Here is an 18,491-nt window from a genome sequence, read left to right as displayed (position 1 = left end):
ATGGCCAGCTCTGATCCAGATGAGCCAGGGGACAGCTGGGCAGATACGCCCACAAGTCAGAACCAAACCCAATAAAAGCGGTTCTCACACCACCGCCCCAGGAGTTCTGTCCTGTAAGGATGGCTGAAAACCTTCCAAAACTGAGTGCTCATCACACCGTTAGTGCTCATGCCTTTTGTGGTCACCTCCCTCCCAGCCATGGAGAGAAAAGCCCACCAGCCCTCCTATCTCCAGGTCCTCTGCAGATGAAACACTGACTTATGACTAATCGAATCCTTGCTCTGAGCAATACTCAGCACTGGGTGTGCTGCTTGCAGCTGTGCATCTCTCGGCCAGAGAGCAGGTGCATCTATTTTCTTCTTCAAATGAGGAAACAAACAAAAACACAGAGTCATAAACACCCTGTCCCTCAGAATCAGAGCAGGTGGCCCAAGGAGGGTATCGTATGTGTTGGGAGACATAGGGCAACGCTCATGGGTGGGTACAATCCATGGGTGCGAGCCTGCAATGCTGTCTGGTTCCAGAAGACCCCTGCACTCCCAGAACAAGAACTGTGCTCCTGCTGGACTGGCTGACAGCCCTGGACTCACAAAGCCCAACAGGGGCTTTTTCCAGGCGCTGGCAGCCTGGGAATCTCACACGCCTACACAGCAATCACTCCGACAAGCTTCCTACTACACTTCCTGCTGAGGCCCCAGGATCCTGGGCAATGGGGATCCCTGTAGACTCCAAATTCTGTCGCGATCCCAGGGACTCATGTCAGCAGTCACAGATCCAAGGACTACAGGCAGCAAAGGGCTCCAACGGTGATCACAGCCCCCATGCAGGTTCTCAGTCCTGCATAGCCAGTGCGTCCGGCAATCGTAACTGCAGGCAGTCCTCCATCTGCAGCTCAGATGCCAGGCTGCAGGCGACTGGCATGGCCATATGCCACGGCAGCTTTTCTCCTGCTTGCAGCCCCCTTCCCGGGACCTGGCCAATCCAGCAGCAAAAATAACAAAGGGCGACTCAGCAGCTGGACTCATGGGGAAAAGGAGAGGCACATGGGAAAGCTGTAGGGTCCAACCTCCCATCCATCTGCTACTCAGGGATCCACATTTTTGTGAGAGGCAGAAGATGGGACAGGCAGGACGCCAGTTATGGCGAGGGGAGCCAGGAAAGAAAGGGGTTTTATTCCTGGTACCTTGAGGGGAACAGCCTCAAACCCGGAGAGAAAGGTTGGACTCGGGGAGGAGATGGGACATACTAAGGGAAGCAACTCCTCACTCCCACCTGCCCCACAGGATGCAGTGTGGTCTGTGTCTTCCAAAAGAAACAGTGCAAAAAGGGTAGTGTCTACCAAAAGCCATGGACCATATGACCTCATTTATATGAAATGTCCAGAATAGGCACATCCATAGAGAGAGAGAGAGAAAGCAGATTAGTGGTGGCCAGCGCTAAGGAGAGAAAGCACACGGGTATGGGATTGTTTTTGGTGTGATGAAAATGCTCTGGAACTAAACGGTGGTGGTGCTTGTATCACCCAATTCTGTGAATCGACTGGAAACCACTGAATGGCATACTTCAGGTGGGGGAACTATGTGGTAAGTTATATCTCAATAAAGCTGTCAGAACAGAACAGAAAAGGATTGTGTCAACCCACCCACGTGACGAAATACTCCTCAGGAATAAAAAGGAACAAGCTATCAATATACACCACAACTTGGATGAATCTCAAGTGCGCTCTCTAAGTGAAAGAAGCCAGGCCCAAAAGGCTACACACTGGGATTCCATTTATTCAATATTCGGGAAAAGGCCAAACCACGGGGAGAGAAAGCACATCAGTGGTTTGCCAGGGGCTGCAGGTGGGACAGGTATCTACAAGGCATACAGGTGACAGAACTTTCTGAAGGTGACAGAACTCTCTGGGGTGATGAAGATTTTGGGGTGATGGACATATTGTGTGTATTGATTGGGACTGTGGTTACACAACTCTGTCATTAACTCACAGAGCAGTACACCAAAAAGAATGACTTCTAAATTACATTTCAATACACACATGCACACACCTCAAATGACAGGATAGCATCTTTGGAACTTTTGGTATTTTTTTCTAAAAGAACAGATTTACCAAGATATATATATATTTTTTTACCCTCAACCTAAAATTTTGTTTTCCTAACAGATAAAAATTCATGCAATTGGAAATTTGTTGAAAGAGGAAAGAGAATTGGTTGAAAAACAAATAGCTGAAAAGAAAAATTTGTAACTATATGCAGGGATACACGTCAACTGAACTTACTGTGGTAATCATAACAAATACATGAATCAAATCGTTGTTATGTATCTCAATACAATGTTATACACTGATTACATCTCAATTAAAATACATGAATAAACAAACACACCAAATAGCTGAAGGGTGAGGCAAACAAAGACCGAAGGATTTGCAGACTCATTCAAGCAGCAGCGTTATGCATAGTAGCCAAAGGTGGAGGCCCCCCAAGTGTCCATCCACAGGAGCCCGGATAAACAAACGTGGTGTACCCACACAGGGGAATATTATTCAGACTTAAAAAGGAAAGGTTTTCTGACACACGCTACAACGTGGATGGACTTTGAGCACATTATGCTATTTCACATTATGAAATAAGCCAGTTACGAAAAGACAGATATCGCATGATCCCACTTCTGAGGTACCTGGAGCAGTCAGATTCATAGAGACAGAAAGTGAAATGGTGGTTGCCACGGATGGCAGAGGGGTCAGTGGGAAGTGACCGTGTAATGGGGACAGAGTTTCAGTTTGCGAAGATGAAAAAGTTGTGGAGACGGATGGCGGTGATGGTTGCACAACAGTGTGAATGTACTTAATGCCACTGAACTGGACACTTAAAAATCATTAAGATGGTTATTTTATGTCGTCTGTATTTTACCACAATTAAAACAAAGAAACAAATGTCAATTACTCTTCCTACAGTTGTTACATGACCGTACGTGCCCTGGGCCTGGGAAGGCCCTGACACAGCAGCCCTGGCTACGGTCTTCCACCAGCCACAACCCCAGTGTCACGCAGACACATGCACAGGTGTGGGAGGGAGGGCACCGGAGGAGCAATGGCTGCTTCCTTCTGCCTTTCCAGCCAGTGGGTTCCAGCTGGAGGTTCTCACAACCCCTGAGAGGGCCTGACAAAGGTTTCTGGAAAGCTGCCCCTCACCAGCCTTATGAGGAGCCAACTGCAGCATAAAGCTCCCCAAACACTGAAGCTCCTGTGTGTGTTTTGCACACAGACATAAAATACCACTCTGTCTGGGCCAGGGCTCGCCAACTGGAAACTGTGAGCCACGGAGCCAAAACAAAGGTAAGCCCAGGTAGGTGAATCTGCCTCAGCCAGAGCAAGGCTGTCAGCTGGGGTCGGAGCTCTGTCCAGAAAGAGTTCAGGAGCCTGTGGTGGCTCGGGCACACTGTGGAGTGGGGAACCGAGCTGCTGGGGGGGCTCTTGCACCCCACATTCACCCCATTCTCCATGCAGGCACCACTATGGGCCTTCTTTGGCCTGTGGGGACACCCCAGACCACCCCACCTCATCCCCAGCCAGTCCCTTGCCCCAACACTAGGTTCTATCTGTCCCAAGCGTCACAGAACCCTGCAGCAAGCCGTGCCACCCTCCTGCTCCAGGCTCTGTGCACAGGCCTGCCTCTGCCTGGAATGCCTCCTCTTCCTCCCCCTGTCCTCACAGTGGCCTAACGCTGCTTCGCATCTGGGTCCATTCAAGACCCAACTAATGGGCTGCCGTCCTTGAGCTGAGGGAGCAGAGTTAGTCCCTTCTCTGTGCCCTCTGGGTACTGACCTCCAGTCCACAGTCCACATCACAGTGCTCATCTGTCAGCTGCTTTGTGTCTACGGCTTCCTTGGGGTCAAGGACGGCGTCAAGGCTTAAGCACAGGGCTTGGACCCCAAAAAGGTGCTACATAAGCTTCAGATAAACAGAAGAATGGATGGATGCTTGGATGATGGGTGAGTGGACAGAGATGAATGGATGGCTGTTCGGAAGGCGGGATGATAAACGGTGAGGGTGGTGTTATGGACTGAATGTCTGTGTCCCCCTAAAATCCGTATGTTGAAACCTAACCCCCAGGATGATGGTAGGAGGTGACGCGGTCATGAGGGTGGAGCCCTCAGGAACGGGATTGGTGCCCTTACGGAAGATCCCAGAGAGCCCCCGCCCTCGCTCCTCCTGCCACGTGAGGACACACGGAGAAGATGGCCATCTATGAACCACGAAGCGGGGCCGCACCAGATGCCACATCTATCGGTGCCTCAATCTTGGCCTTCCCGCCTCTAAAACAGTGAGAAATAAAATGCTGTTGACTGTCAATCACCCAGTCCGTGGTATTCTGATACAGCAGCCCGCACGGACTAAGGCAGGTGGTTGGTTGGGACAGATGACGTATGTGGACAAGCAGATGATAGACGGTTGGATGGAGGGATGACAGATGGATGAGTGGACCAGGCACGGCTGCTGCCTTCTCAGGAACATCTGTCACGAGCAAGACTTTACTCACAAATTTCGGGCTTGAGGAAGATTCAGGATTCCAACACCCTGTTCTCTCAAGGTGGAGGCTTTCTCGGGTTGTTTTTTTAAAATATATCTTTGGTCAATAAACGACTATTTTCTTAACGTGTTATTAATTTCAAACCCATACAAAACTAGAGAACGCAGTAGCACGTGTGCCCGTGTGCCGTCACCCAGCTTCAACGACTAACCTGTGGCCCGCCTTGCCTCAGGGATCAACAGTCAACCCGGGGAGCAGCAGGATGCACGGGGAGAACAGGGACTTGGTAACCAGCTGGTCCTCTCCCCAACCCCCAGCTCTTCCACCTCCAGTGACTTTCTGGAGGAAAGAGCCCTCATGGGGACAGGAAGACGGACCCCACCTGTTTCACAGGTTCCATGGGGAAAGCTCACGTGAACTCCAGAACACAGATGTGAGACACCCACACACAGCTCCGTGCTCTCATTTCATAATCACCAGGAATTATGTGGTCGCTCTCCGTAGAACAGGGGTCAGCAGGGCCCACAGGACCAAATCCAGCCCGTCACCGCCCGCTTTTGTGTGACCAGGGATCTGAGAATGGTTTTAAATGATTACATTTGAAATGGTTATATAAGTACCCACCTAATAGCCTCGATTTCGCCTCTCAGCCACAAAACCTAAGTTAGTTACTATCTGGCCCTTTAAGAAAACTTCCGCCAAGCCCAACACTGCAGAGCAAAGTGCAGAGGATCAAATAACCACCTGTGGTTCAAAGCCGAGTCTGCCACGGAAGCTTCTTATCCTTCTAAGCTCCTGCTGTCTGAGCATCAGCAGGCAGGCACCACCTAGGTCCCTGCAGGGTGCAGCGGGGCTCAGATCCTGGAATGCACACGGGATCCTGTTACAAAGCGTGAAGCCAAACCCAAGTGCAAAATTCTAGTGAGAGGGAAAATGCTCTCTCCTGCAAGAACACAGGAGAGGGAATGCTGGCATACGCTGGGGGGCCCCAGGAGTTGAAGTGCATAGCTAGCCAAGTGGGCCAGATGGGCAGTTCTGAAGGGAAGCACGGGCACCCTCACCCCAGAAGAGTACAGATGATCAGCACAGATTCCTTCCTGTCCTCATGCTCTCTAGACTGACCGGGGCAGACCAGCTCGGCAACACGACTGTCCCTGCTCCGGCTTGCACTGATAATGCTGAGGGAGCTTCCCCTGCAGGACACAGGCCTCGGACTCCAATCCCACGTGGGAGCTTCACGAGGCAGCAGGCTGCTGGAGGACCAGTCCTCGGTGAGGAAAGTAAACGATGGCCCCAAGGGACCACATGGCCCCCAACCCCATGGCACAGAGACGCACGCAGGCAACAGCCCTGAATGCAAGCGCTGCTCGTCTCGGCACAGGCCTCAGCACAAGCATTCCTGACCACACAGGGCTGCTCTGGTTGGCAAGCCACCAGCTGGCATTCCCAGGCCTCACGCTGCCAACCACCTGCCTGGACCCCATCACCTCACCCTGGCAGACCCTCTCCATGCTGTCCTCGCCGCCTCCCGCAGCGACGGCTGGGCCTCCTGCTGCCCACACTCTGCATTTCAGCACAGGGTCCAGGAGCCTATACAGCCTCTGAGCACCTGTGCCAGTGCTGGGCGCTGACCCAGGGGCCCCAGAAGTTTGCTGATCCCTGCCCCTGGCCAGTGGGGCAATGAAGGAAGACGACAAATCAACCAGCAAAGAAGAATCCTGGTTCCCGCTGAACTTGCACGCAGAGGAGCCAAACCTACCCCGGCCCACCTCAGGTCCCTGGACCCCCGTCACTGCAGGCAGCCAGGCACAATGAGGGTCTTACAAAAAGACTACATTGGGACACCTGCCAATGAGGTTTTCCAAGTAATTTGCTGGGAACTCTGAGTGACATGACTTCATTTTATTTGGAATCACAAAAGTAAAGGGATCTTAAAAGACACTACTGTGGGGCTTCCTCATTTACAAAGAGGAATTCAAACGCCCAGGGAGTTTAAGCGCTTTACCCTGCGTCAGAGCAGCAGCCGACGGGACAGCCAAGACAGGCAACAGAGAGAAGGAAAACGAAAAAGTGTGCGCCTCAGCTTTATGATCCACGGCCCGAGACGGCTACCACTCCCAACTTGCTGGTTCTCAGCTCCAGCGAGTACTAAAACAATAAGATGGGTGCCACCGCCATGGGAGACACTTGTCAGTGTCAGAGAAATAGCCATCCCCCTCTTTTCCTCCCCAAACCCATTACACCACATTGCCCTCCCTCCAAATGCAGCCTTGCTGTATCTGCCCCCACCTCCAACCTATACAACACACAACCTACACACTGCAAGTCCTCAGGCCCAGTGAGGTGTTAGACCTGACAAACCCAGAAGCTCCCTGCTTCTCTGGCCTGGCTTCTGTCAGATTCTGCCAGCTGAGTAAAGCCGTGCACTGCCATGCAAGCTTCTTTCCCTTCTGTAAAATCCCTTTTCCACCGTAGTGTTCAGCTTCCTCAGAGCTTCCCTTAAGGCCACGTAGAAACTCCATCGGACAGAATTAACTGGACGATGCTATCTAGCAGACTGAATCCATAGCTAGGATGCATAGAAAAGAAGCCAAAATGCTTTTCAGATTCACTTATAAGCAGTCCAGAGCAGCAATAAACTAGCAAGTTTCATGATAAGCAAGGGGACAGTGAGTTCTTTCCCTACCAAGTACCACAGAGATGACAAAGAACTGTCACGCAGCCAGTGGCCTCAGGGATCTTCCCAAATTAGAGACTGGACCAGTGTGGCCCTAACTCAGGGCTTCTCCTGTTTCTGGGAGCATCAAGGAACCAGAAGTTACGGTGGGGCCCAGCTTAGGGCAGACGCCGCCGAAAGCAACCCTTAAGGGCTGCTTGTCTTCAGCTCCTGCTTGTCGAGACAAAAACCCCAGATCACGATTTGGGATATTACCAAATGGAATCACTTTGGTAAAGTCTTGCAAAAAGAACAAGAGCAAGAAAGAAGTCAAAGGAGAGCAGAAGATTAATTGTGAAGCAAAGGGTAAACCGGAACAGTGTTTCAGGAAGGGCACTCGGCAGCAGATGTCAGGGGTCTTATCACCACCCATACCTCTGGGTAAACCCACTGACAGACGTCCACCCTAATGGAAGGAGGCAGGAAGGAGACCAGAAACCCACATAAAAAGATGCTCACAGAATATAATGAATCCACTGAACCTACACTTAAAACAAAATGTGGTAAATATAAACAATGGAATATTCTCAGCCTTTAAAAAGGAAGGACATTCGGACACATGTTACGTATCATGGATGAACCTCAAAGACATTATGCTAAGTGAAATAAGGCAGTAATACTTACACGAGGTACACAGAACAGTCAAAAATCATAGAGAAAGAAAGTAGAACGGTGGTTGCCAAAGGCTGGGAGGGGAAGGGGAATTATTGCTTCATGAGTACAGAGTTTTAGTTTTGCAAGATTAAGAGAGTTCTGGAGATGGGTGGTGGTGATGGTTGCACAATAAAAAAAAAATGTTCAAAATGGTAAATTTTTATTTTACCCATAAAATATGTATCTTTTTTGATGATAAAAAATACTTTACCACAATTTTTTAAAATAATGCAATATACCAAAACCATTGACTTATACACTTTAAATGGGTGAACTGTATGGTATGTGAATTACATCTCAATAAAGGTCTTCTAAAAACGATGCTCACCAAAACATTATTATAAACAGCTCCATACAGTAGTAAACACTTTACACGCCTAACAAAATTCATTAAAATTAGGTAAATGATAACTGTATTACAAAGTAATAATGTGGCCCTTAAAAATAATACTTCCTACTTAGTTAAAACAACAAAATGCTCCCATTAATTGGCAAAAGCAGGACACCCACGTACGCAGCAAGATCTCGGCTCCATAAAATAATTATGGATATGATTTTATATGAAGTCTGGAAGAAATTAAAATCTTCCTTAACACTGAGCAGAAACCTGTCATCCTGAAGCCGCTGGTCACTGATTACCAACCAATCTTTCAGATATGACCCAAAAGAAATCCATTCCCTCTTCTACAGGTCAACCGTTCAAAACTTATAGCTAGTGCACATGGATTCCCCGAGGTGAAGGTACTCAAAACCCTGGCTGCAGAGGAACCACCCAAGGAACTCTTCCAAAACCCTGGCTCTCACAGAGGAGGAAATCAAACAGCCACATGTGAAATGCCTCGGAAGAGGGGTGGCCTCTGGGAGCTGGGAGCGGCTGACAGCCAGCAAGAAAACAGGGACTTCAGTCCTACAACCACCAGGAACTGGATTCTGCCAAAAACCTGAGCTTAGAAGGGGACACAGAGCTCTGGACGGGAATGCATCCGTGGTGGATACTTTGACTGCAGCCTTAGCAGACCCTGAGCAGATGACCCAGCTGGGCCATGCATGCAAACCAGGAGACTTTAAAACATAAATAAGAAAAAATCTCGCCAGTCACATTCTCTCAGGAGTGCCAGCCGTGTGTGTGTGTGTGTGTGTGTGTGTGTGTGTGTGTGTGTAAAAGCCCCCTTTAAGCTTCAAAACAAAACAGGTCTGTCTGAAAGGGAACAGCCGAGGACAGTCCATGGGTCCTGACCCACGGCACTGGGTTGGTCGGTGCAGCTCAGAGCCTGAGCGCCAGGCCAGCGTGGATGTCCCTATGCACAGCGTGACGCCTGCAGGTGCAAGGGTGTCCCCGCGAGAAAGTCCCACCTCAGCCTTTGAGAGCCAAGGTCTTCTAACCAGTCATGCCCTGTCTTCGAGTTCCATAAACATAAAGTGACCCTCCTCTCTTAGGATCGACTCTGATTAATTCACATACTTGAGAAAGCTCAGTGCTTCGGGGGCCAGGGAGAAAGGAGAGGAAAAGAAACATCCATTTTCTGTTCTCCTCCCAGATGTGTCCTGAGTACTCACGGGGTGGCCAGGCAGGGCACTCTGATTCTGGCAGTCATGTCCCTGCCTATTACCCCAACAGCTGACTGTGACAGTTTTGCTGTGCATTAGGGAGCGGGCCCCTTGCTGGCTTTCTGGGGGCTTGGCCACCCAGCGCAGCACAGCGGACACTCCCACAAGAAATCCCCACGCTTCCTGAGCAGTTAGAACAAAGTGCTTCTCCCAGCCAGCCAGGGGGACGGGTCTTGGCCCATTAACCTTCCTGGACTTCCTTGCCAGAGTTTCTGGAACCCGACCCTGCAGACTTAGCAGGGATAAATAAGCAAGCACGGGGCTCACATGGCTGGGAAGCCAGATGACAAAGGCGTGCCGGGACCACGTCTCCCACACTTCCTCACACACCCCTTTCTGGAGCCCTGCACACCGCTTTCCAGAGCCTCGTATAGCCTTTTCTGGATCCTCCTTCACTCTTCCACAGAGAAGAGTCTGCTGCAGGGACTCACACCGTCTGCCGTGGCAGAAACACCACAGGAGAGGAAACCAGGCTTATGGTTATCATCACAACCCAGATTTGAAGGGCTAAACTCTAACAAGGCTCACCAGCTGCTTTGGGGGAGGAGGGTGGGCCCATCCAATGGCTCCATGACAAGATGCCGGTCCACGGGGCCTCCCTACCCAGCACCTGTGAGCCCAACTGCATGGCGGTCTCCGACCTCAGATCATTACTACAACTGCTCGGGGCCCCAAAGCCAGGCTCCGCACCTGACACTGCAGCAGCACCGGGCTCGTCACTGCATTCCTCTCCACCCACCCTCTGCCTCCAGCCTCGGACTCCACTCCCAGCACCACCCTCTCCACCCGCGCCCACCCTCTCTCTCTATACGAGCTTCACGGCAGACCTCCCGGTCCCCTCTCAGACCTTGTCTGGGGCTTCCACCCCACAGGTCTCCTGAACCTGCTTTCTGGCCTAACTGCCACCTTCATCTCTCTCTCCTCTGAATCATCTCCCTCCTCACTCACCTCCCCACCCCCTGCGTCCCAGGTGAGCCATGTCAACACCCATAAAACAAGGCCACGCACCCACCAGGCCCTTGTGACCAAACCCCTGCAAATCCACGTCATCCCTGGACGCAGTTCAGTAGTAACCTGGCCACGCCTCTGCTGGGGCTGCCCACATCTCTACAAGACCCACACAGGCCTGGGTAACCTCCCTGGAGTCCCACTGGGACTGGCCCCCACCAACCTGCAGGGGCCGCCTCGCGCCCTCCAGGAAAGCCCACGTCCTCAGTCTGGCTCCTGGGTCCTGCATGGCGTGACTGCAACCCTCCGACCCAGGCTCACCTCCCGCGCTGCCCACATTCCCCACCAGTTCTCCAACCCAGCAGCGTCTGCTACGTCTTGAGCATGCTGAAGACTTCCCAGCCTCTGAGAGCTTGCCCACTCCAGACTCTCTGCCTGGAGTTTCCCCCCCGCCCCCACCTCCCTTCCTGACACTCGCTGGCTCTGCGGAGCCTAGAGCTCTGCCCCACGTTACAGGATTTTAGGTGCCTGCTCATCCCTGCTCCCACCCCGGCCCACAGGCTCCTTGCACCCCAGCTAAGGGCTGAGTCTAAACCATCCCCCTATTTCCTAGGACATGAGGAGGGACAAACCCTCCTGAAGGACAGATCCATGCTTTCCCAGCAACCCCGCCTCTTAACAAACACGGAATACTCAACAGTACTGAAGTCTACATTTCAAAATGGTTAAGAGGGTACATTTTCTGTTACGTGTCATCTTCCACAATTTAAGAACCCAAACACTGAAAATGAGGGAGAAAGAAGGGAGCGGTGAGATCCTGGTACTGCTGCAAGTGGCTGATGAGCCGGGGGCTCGCTGTCTTCTTCTACCTTCATGGGAGTTTGCAAATGGCCAACTTTTTAAAGGAAGAAAGCGCCTGTAAAGTATGGTTCAGGTGACAATGTCGTGCCTTCAAACACAAAGGCAGATGGACCCTTTGATCCATGTTCCTGAGTGAGAAGGCGGAAAGCTTTTAGAAGACAACAGTCCGCAATGAGTTACATTTTCTGCTCTAAGGTCTAAGATTAGGGCAGATACTGCTTTTGCACGGGCAGCTCATGCTGACCCCCGAGAGGCGACACTATGCTGAGCAAGTGCTTCATGTCGTCTCCAGGTCAGAGCACCAGGACTTCCAGCCAACAGGACGGCTGAGCCCAGCACCTGAGACCTGCGCCTTTGAGAGGACAGAAGACGTGGCCCCAGCCTGTGCATCCCTCAGCCCACGTCCTAGCCACTCCATGTCACCGGGGGGAGGCGGCAGGGGGGGGACAAGATCACGCCATCTGTTCAACTAGGAAGAAGTACAGACAAGCCCTGCAGGTAGCCTCAGTCCTTCACCTAAAACCTTGCACGACTCAGCTCTAGACGTCCCCGCTGCTCCTCCACGGGGACTTCTGTGACAGAAGGCACTCTGTCAAATGCAGCACGCTACCCAACATGGCGCCCCCTCTTCTCCCTGGAGCAGGGGCCTCGGTCAGCCCAGTCTCATGGCTTGCTGTCTAGCCACCACCCAGGCCTGGCAATGACAGGCTTGAGGAAGAAAACTTGAAGACACCCCGCTAAGTGAAACAAGCCAGAGGGAAAAAGACAAGTACTGGAGGAGTCCAAGTACATGAGGCACCCCGGGTATTCAAATTCAGAGACAGAAGGAGAACGGAGGGTGCCAGGGGCAGGGGGGTGTGGGGTGAGGAGTTACTGCTCCATGGGGACAGAGTTCCAGTTTGGGAAGACGAAAAAGTTCTGGAGACGGATGGTGGTGACGGGTGCACAGCAACGGGAATGTGCTGAAGGCCACAGAACTGTACACTTAAAAAAAAGTCATCAATACAACGGAGAGAGCGGGATGCCTGGCATGTGAGCGTGAGTCTCTGTATCACGTGCGAAGAAAGAGCGATTTAAAAATGGGTGCTGTTGAGAAAGGCAAGAAGGTTTTTGTTCAGAAGTGTGCCCAGTGCCATACTGTGGAAAAGGGAGGCAAAGGCAAACACAAGATTGCGCCAAATCTCCATGGTCTGTTTGGGCGAACGATAGGTCAGGCCCCGGAATTTTCTTACATGGATGCCGTCAAGGACAAAGGCGTCACCTGGGGAGAGGAGACGCTGATGGAGCATTTGGAGAATCCCAAGAAGTGCCTCCCTGGAATAAAAATGACCTTCGCCGCTGGCATTACGAAGACTGCAGGAAGGGCAGACTTGACAGCGTATCTCAAAAAGGCTACTAAGGAGTAATAGTTGGCCACTGCCTTATTTATCACAAAATAGAAAGGTCTCAGGATTTTTTTTTTTATGTGCACCATATTTAACTTGATCTCAGACACCAGAATTCATATCATGAATGGCTGATAGAACCCTTCTTTTGGGCAGGCCTGATTTCAATAAGATGGGCTTGTGGGTTAACGGGATACGATCAGCGTTTGGAACTTGGATGGTAATTTCAGTTCAGCAAGTGCTCTATTGTTATCACCGTGTCCCCTTCTGAAGATATGATTGGACGTGACTGGTCATGTCCCACTTTTCAGAGATGGTGAATGCCATCTCCAAACCTGTAGGAGATTGGCTTTATATTTAGATGAACATAACGAGTTATATTAATATGTTTAAATACTAAAGAAATGCCTTCACTGTCTCCTAGGTTATCGAGACTTACTTGTGTTTCAAATTGTGTTCACTAGCCGGCTAACAGGCAAGGGCTGGAGACACGGGGGCCGTGTCCGCTTTGTCTTTTTGGTCCTAACGACGCCGATTTAATTAAAACTCCCTGTATCTAAAGTGTTGCCATTTACTTAATGAAAGGCATTTTACTGCGGTTTATGTATAATATCAAATAAAGACTATTTAACACTTATAAAAATGGTTAAAATGGTACATTTTATGTTATGTGTATTTCACCACACGAAAAAAGGGGGGAGCCTAGAGGAAGACCGTTGCCCGAGAGGTCCCTGGATGGAAAGGTCTGTCTCTAAACAAGCAGGTTCCTGAGGGACAGGTCCACGAGGTAGAGCCACCAGGCTGAAGGCTGAAATGAGCCCCCCTTTCCCTGGTGAGCCCCCCTTTCCCTGGTGAGCCCCTGGAACTCTCTCAGCTGCCATTTGCCTTCCAGCATCCCATTGCCCCAGGGTCCCTCCCTGATGAAGAGGAGGCTCCACACACAGCCCTCTCAGGCCTCAGGGCCCAGACAGGTTTGACCTGGACCCATATGAGCCAGCAGAGAGCACCCAGGCAGTAATCAGGGCCCAACCACCATGTACGAAAACACCCTCTGGAATAATATTCGGCCGCAAAAACAAATGAAGCCCTGAGGCGTGTTACAACATGGATGAACACTGAAAACCTTACTCTTAAGTGAAAGAAGCCAGATGCAAAAGGCTACATGTTATACGATTCCATTCATGTGAAATATCCAGAAAAGGCAAATCCACAGACACAGAAATTAGAGCAGTGGGTGCCAGGGGCTGGGGAAGACAGGGGGTTATGGTAGAAAGGAGTGGCGTTTCCTTTTGAGATGATGAAAATGTTCTAAAATTAGCAGTGATGGTTGCGTAACTCTGAATATACTGAAAACACTGAATCGTACACTTTAAACAAGTAAATTCTACGGTGTGAATTATGGCTCAGTAAAGCTGTTTAAAAACCACCACCACACTCAGGAATATAGCTGTAAGTCAGGGACACCACAGAATCACCTGCCCTCCATCACCCCGGGCACCAGGCAGGGTGGGAACGGCACGCTCCCCTACGTCTCCAAGCAAAATGCTTTCCGGAGCTCTCAAAAAGAGGGTAAGGAGAAAAAGAGACAAAGCCGCCGCCACCCCCATACTTGCTGCAGGTGCAGCTATTCCAGCCTCTCAAGAAGTAGGGGTTGGGTAGAGCTGGGGGACAGCAGATGGCAGTGGTCACTGTGGGCTGGGGGCCGAAAGGCCCTGTGGCCCTCACAGACGCTTGGTCACCCCAAGTGCCCCTGAGGCTCTAAGGGGAACACGCTGTACCGCTCTTCCTCACGCTCTGCAGCTCACAGAGGGGGCTGGCTCCTCACCTGCCCCGGGGTGCCCCTCCAACACCACAGCCGCCCCAGCACTTCAGGGTCACCCCACCGGGGCTAAGCCCACCTCTCCCCTGTCCTCCCCACACTGCGTACAGGGCAACACCCTCTGGTCTGCAAAGTCCTTGGCCATGAGCAGATGGAGCTGGATATGCCAAAGCATCAGTCATTGCCAGAGCTTCGAGTCTTCCTCCTTTGTTTCCTATTAAAATAAGAAAGTCTGTGGTTTTTCACTTCCTCTATTGAGGCCTCACAATCACTAAAAATGAGAACAAAGTGGTTCGAAATCTTCCCTCTACCAACTTGGGTGGGGTCGGGGGAGAGGCTCTATGAGAAAAATCAAGAAGTCTCTCTCTTCCTCCAGCTCCTAGCTTCCAAGGCCCCCCAAAACCACCAGGCCCAGCAGTCCAGGAATACTGCAAGAGGACCCCGTGCTACTCCACAGGAAGATGAGTGAGGCCCCGCACAGTGCGTGGCCCCAGGTACCTTCGGCCGATGACACTTCACATCAGGTGAAGCAGCTGGCTCTCCTTTGAAGCCACGATGCAGAAAAATACACACCGAACCTTGAAGATGTAAGAATGCCATTCAGCCCAGGAAGACACACGATGGGCGGAACAGAGCGGGGTGCAGGCCACGGTAGACCCTTGGTCCCCCCTGAAGCTCATACTGGGTATTCTCAATAAGCTGAGTGAAAAGGCCTCCATCTACTGAATGATGCATTTTTCCTTTAAATCTCTTGCTAAGTGGTATCCAATCAACTGCCCTTAGAAGCCAGAGGTGGTGACGCCATAAGAGCAGACAGGGGCCAGATCCTTGGGAACACCCACTCTGTGCACTCAAACTCCTACTTTGCCTTTCAAGGAGGGGGCATCCCCTCCAGCCGATAGAATTAAGTCTCAGCGCGAGGTCACCCAGTGGCTCTTTGGCGAGTCCAGATCTTCTACCTTCAAAATTTGTGTTCTTTCAGTGGACCAGGTCAACTGTTGCCTCTAAGTGGTTTCTAGAACGTTCACCTTGTTAGATGCAAGGTTATATGCATGTATGTTATATGCAGAAAAATCTCTTTCTGCTCTACTGGCATACCAGCTGACCCCAGCAGCATTTTTTTATAAGGAAGAAGTCAGGCATTTAAAGTGAAGTGAATCTTCCTTCAAAAGCTCTTCTCTAGCCAACAGAGGCACTTGAGTGGAGGGTACCCTTGGGCTGTCCATCCCTGGCTCTGCTGGGCTGGCCCCTGGTGGCTGGTGTGACAGGTCTGTCCCTCTTCTTCCAGTGTCCCTCTGCTGTCTCCTGGCCAGCCGGAGATGGGTCCTTCCTAGGGCTCCCTGGCCACTAACCTTCCTGTCTAGGCCTTGCACCTGGCATGTGCAAGGGGCTGGCCACCTCCATCACACCTGCCCAGCCAGGCATTGTCCCTCTGCACCTGTCAGAGCCTGCTCACCGCAGAGCAGGTCAGCAGGCACCGACCCCTCCCCCCAGCCCTTGACTGGTAGATGGAAAGGTGAATGGATGCGTAGTGTCCTTCCAACAAACCTGCCCTCTTGGATCCTCCGTCACACAACTTGCTGGAGGATTCTTGGCAAAGTGCCACAGGAGGATGTACGGCGAGTGAGAAAATCCCTTTCTCTGGGAGATTTGCAAAATATGAGCGATAAACAACATCCCTGGATGGCTGACACCTTCAAGGACCTGCCTGAAGGTCAGGACCAGGAGATTCCTGTCACAGCATCAGCATTTAGGTTACACAGCGTCTGTCCACCAGGCTGAAAATGACCTGCTGGGAGGCCTGTCTCAAAACATTCAGCACCATTCCTGTTTGACACGGCAGGTCCCCAAACACGCCTGCTGAATGACGGATCGAGGTCCCTCCACCTCTGGGGCTCACTCTGTGCCCACTCTCATGGGATCAGCCTCACCCCCCAGTCTGAGGAGAGAGGCCAGTGCCGGCCCACGTGACCTGGGGTGGGTTATTTCAGGCCTGTGTGTGTGTCTCACACCCCCTCAAATCCAACCAGCCGATGGCATATAATTATGATAATAATCTTGCTTCAGCCACTTCACAAGAATGTTTCAAGGGCATATGAAACAGCGTCCACCAAAGTCCTGTTTACTCACAGGTGGGGCGCTGCAGTCTCCCCGCCCCAGACTGGGACAGGCGCGTCTATGAATGAACCCGCAGTCGCGTCCCCCTTGGGCCCCAGCCACCACCCCTGTCCACAGTCATTTTGCAAGGTCGCAGAGGTGAGAGCGAGAATCCAAGACAGCTAGTTAGCAGGCCCTAGTCTGAGGATTCCAGACGCTCTCTAAGGTTTAGCAAGGAAGCCCAAGCCTCAGCAAAGAAGGAAAAATAATCGCCAGATAATCTCCAAAGCCAACAAGCTTTCTTGCTGGGGCACCTGCATCACTAGGCCCCTGAAAAATCCAAGCTGCTAATTAGATGGGGTTATGGGGGGTTGGGCCAGAACAAGGAAGGGTCTGAGCAAACAGAAGCCTCAAAGACGGGCATTCATTCCATCTATGACCCACAAACAGAGCACCCAAGACACAGCCAGACCCACATGGGCTCAGATCACCACCACCACATCTAACACTGTCACAAGCCTCGAGTGAGGCACGTCCTGTGGGACACTGCAGCAGGACAGACTCTGTCCTTGTCTGCAGGATGTCACCACCCTGAAGAAGGAAGCCAGACAGACACAGGATTAACAGGAAAGAGCTGCAAACATACAGCTAGAGAAAGATCCACAGTTAGGGGACATGCCAGGGCATTACAAAGGTTTTGTGATGTGTGTTGGTTTTTCGAGGACAAGGTCCTTGGAGATAAGCCTTTCCCCAAACCCATGAATAGGGGCAAGAGAGAATTTCCGGGAAGACAGTACCTGTCACATTGCAGATGCTTAATAAATACCTCGGACTGATTGAACGGGGGAGAGGGGGTCACTCTGGTAAAGGAAAGGTAGGTATAAGCCAGGATTAAAAAAAGATGTGAAAAAGTCTTGATAATAACTTTAAAATTTAAAGAAAAAATTAAAGAACTGAAGGAAAGGATCTTAGCAATGATGGGGTCCAGCCCCTAACTTTTCCGATGAGGACAGAGACATGGCAGCACATGAAGCGTCAGAAGGCGGCTTTCCCGACACCCGGCTGTACTGTCCAGGCCCCACCAGGCTGCCTAACACCACACACGGCTCTACTCAAATTCTCTAAACCCGCAGCCAGGGAGGCCAGCGCAAGCTCGGTCTCGCTCTGCGTGGCAGGCCTTTCCTCTGCTGCCCAAGAAGAGACTCAGGAGTGTCGGAGGCTGACTTGTGTTTCCCCCCAAATATGCTGAAGTCCTCACCCCCAGCATCTTAGAGTGACTGTATTTGGAGGCAGGGTCTTTATAGAGGTGATTACATTCAAATGGGGTCGCTCGGGAGGACCCCAATTCAATCTCGTGGGCTGACGAGACCAAGAAATGTGGACACCGAGAGACCCCAGGGGTGTGTGTGCCCAGCGGGACCACATGTGAAGACGCAGCAGGAGGACAGCGCTCGGCGAGCCAAGGCAAGGGGCCTCCGCGGAAACCAACCTGCCAGCACCTTGGTCTTGGACGCCCAGCCTCCAGAATTGTGAGGAAATGCATTTCCGTTGTCGACGCTGCCCCGTCTGTATTATTTTGTGACGGCAGCCCTAGCAGACTAATACACGGGGCCACTGCAAAACCAGGGGCATGAAAGCCAAGGAAATACTGCCTTCACCAAGAGGTGTTCTCCTTAAGTGAACAAACCCACGAAGGACCAGAGATGGGGAATCAGGGACAAGAAGCGGCTCCCAGCAACTTCAAAACCCGATGTGGGTGACAGAAACGACTAGTTAAGTACATAAAAAGAAAAAAACACGATTTGGGGGAAATAAGCCAGACACAGAGGACAAACATCTGACCCCACGTCTATGAGGTACTGAGGGGAAGC

General features: G+C 51.4%; 2 protein-coding genes across 3 annotated transcripts in view; one reads left to right on the top strand and one right to left on the bottom strand.

The window, feature by feature from the left end:
• The window catches only part of BCR (BCR activator of RhoGEF and GTPase), a 118,573-nt gene that overhangs the window by 93,523 nt on the left and 6,559 nt on the right, over positions 1 to 18,491 (bottom strand). The window lies entirely within an intron of this gene.
• LOC117017381 (cytochrome c-like) lies at positions 12,393 to 12,725 on the top strand. The gene has a single exon (XM_033097511.1). The coding sequence runs from the start codon at positions 12,399 to 12,401 to the stop codon at positions 12,723 to 12,725; it is 327 nt and encodes a 108-aa protein (XP_032953402.1). The 5' UTR covers positions 12,393 to 12,398.

The sequence above is a fragment of the Rhinolophus ferrumequinum genome, chromosome 25 (assembly GCF_004115265.2).
Source record: "Rhinolophus ferrumequinum isolate MPI-CBG mRhiFer1 chromosome 25, mRhiFer1_v1.p, whole genome shotgun sequence".
NCBI lineage: Eukaryota > Metazoa > Chordata > Mammalia > Chiroptera > Rhinolophidae > Rhinolophus > Rhinolophus ferrumequinum.
Note: the sequence above shows the minus strand (reverse complement) of the source record. Positions and strands in the feature narration are given on the sequence as shown.

Bases quoted from the DNA above. Each gene is read 5' to 3' on its own strand.
- LOC117017381 (XM_033097511.1), top strand. From the start codon at position 12,399: ATGGGTGCTGTTGAGAAAGGCAAGAAGGTTTTTGTTCAGAAGTGTGCC.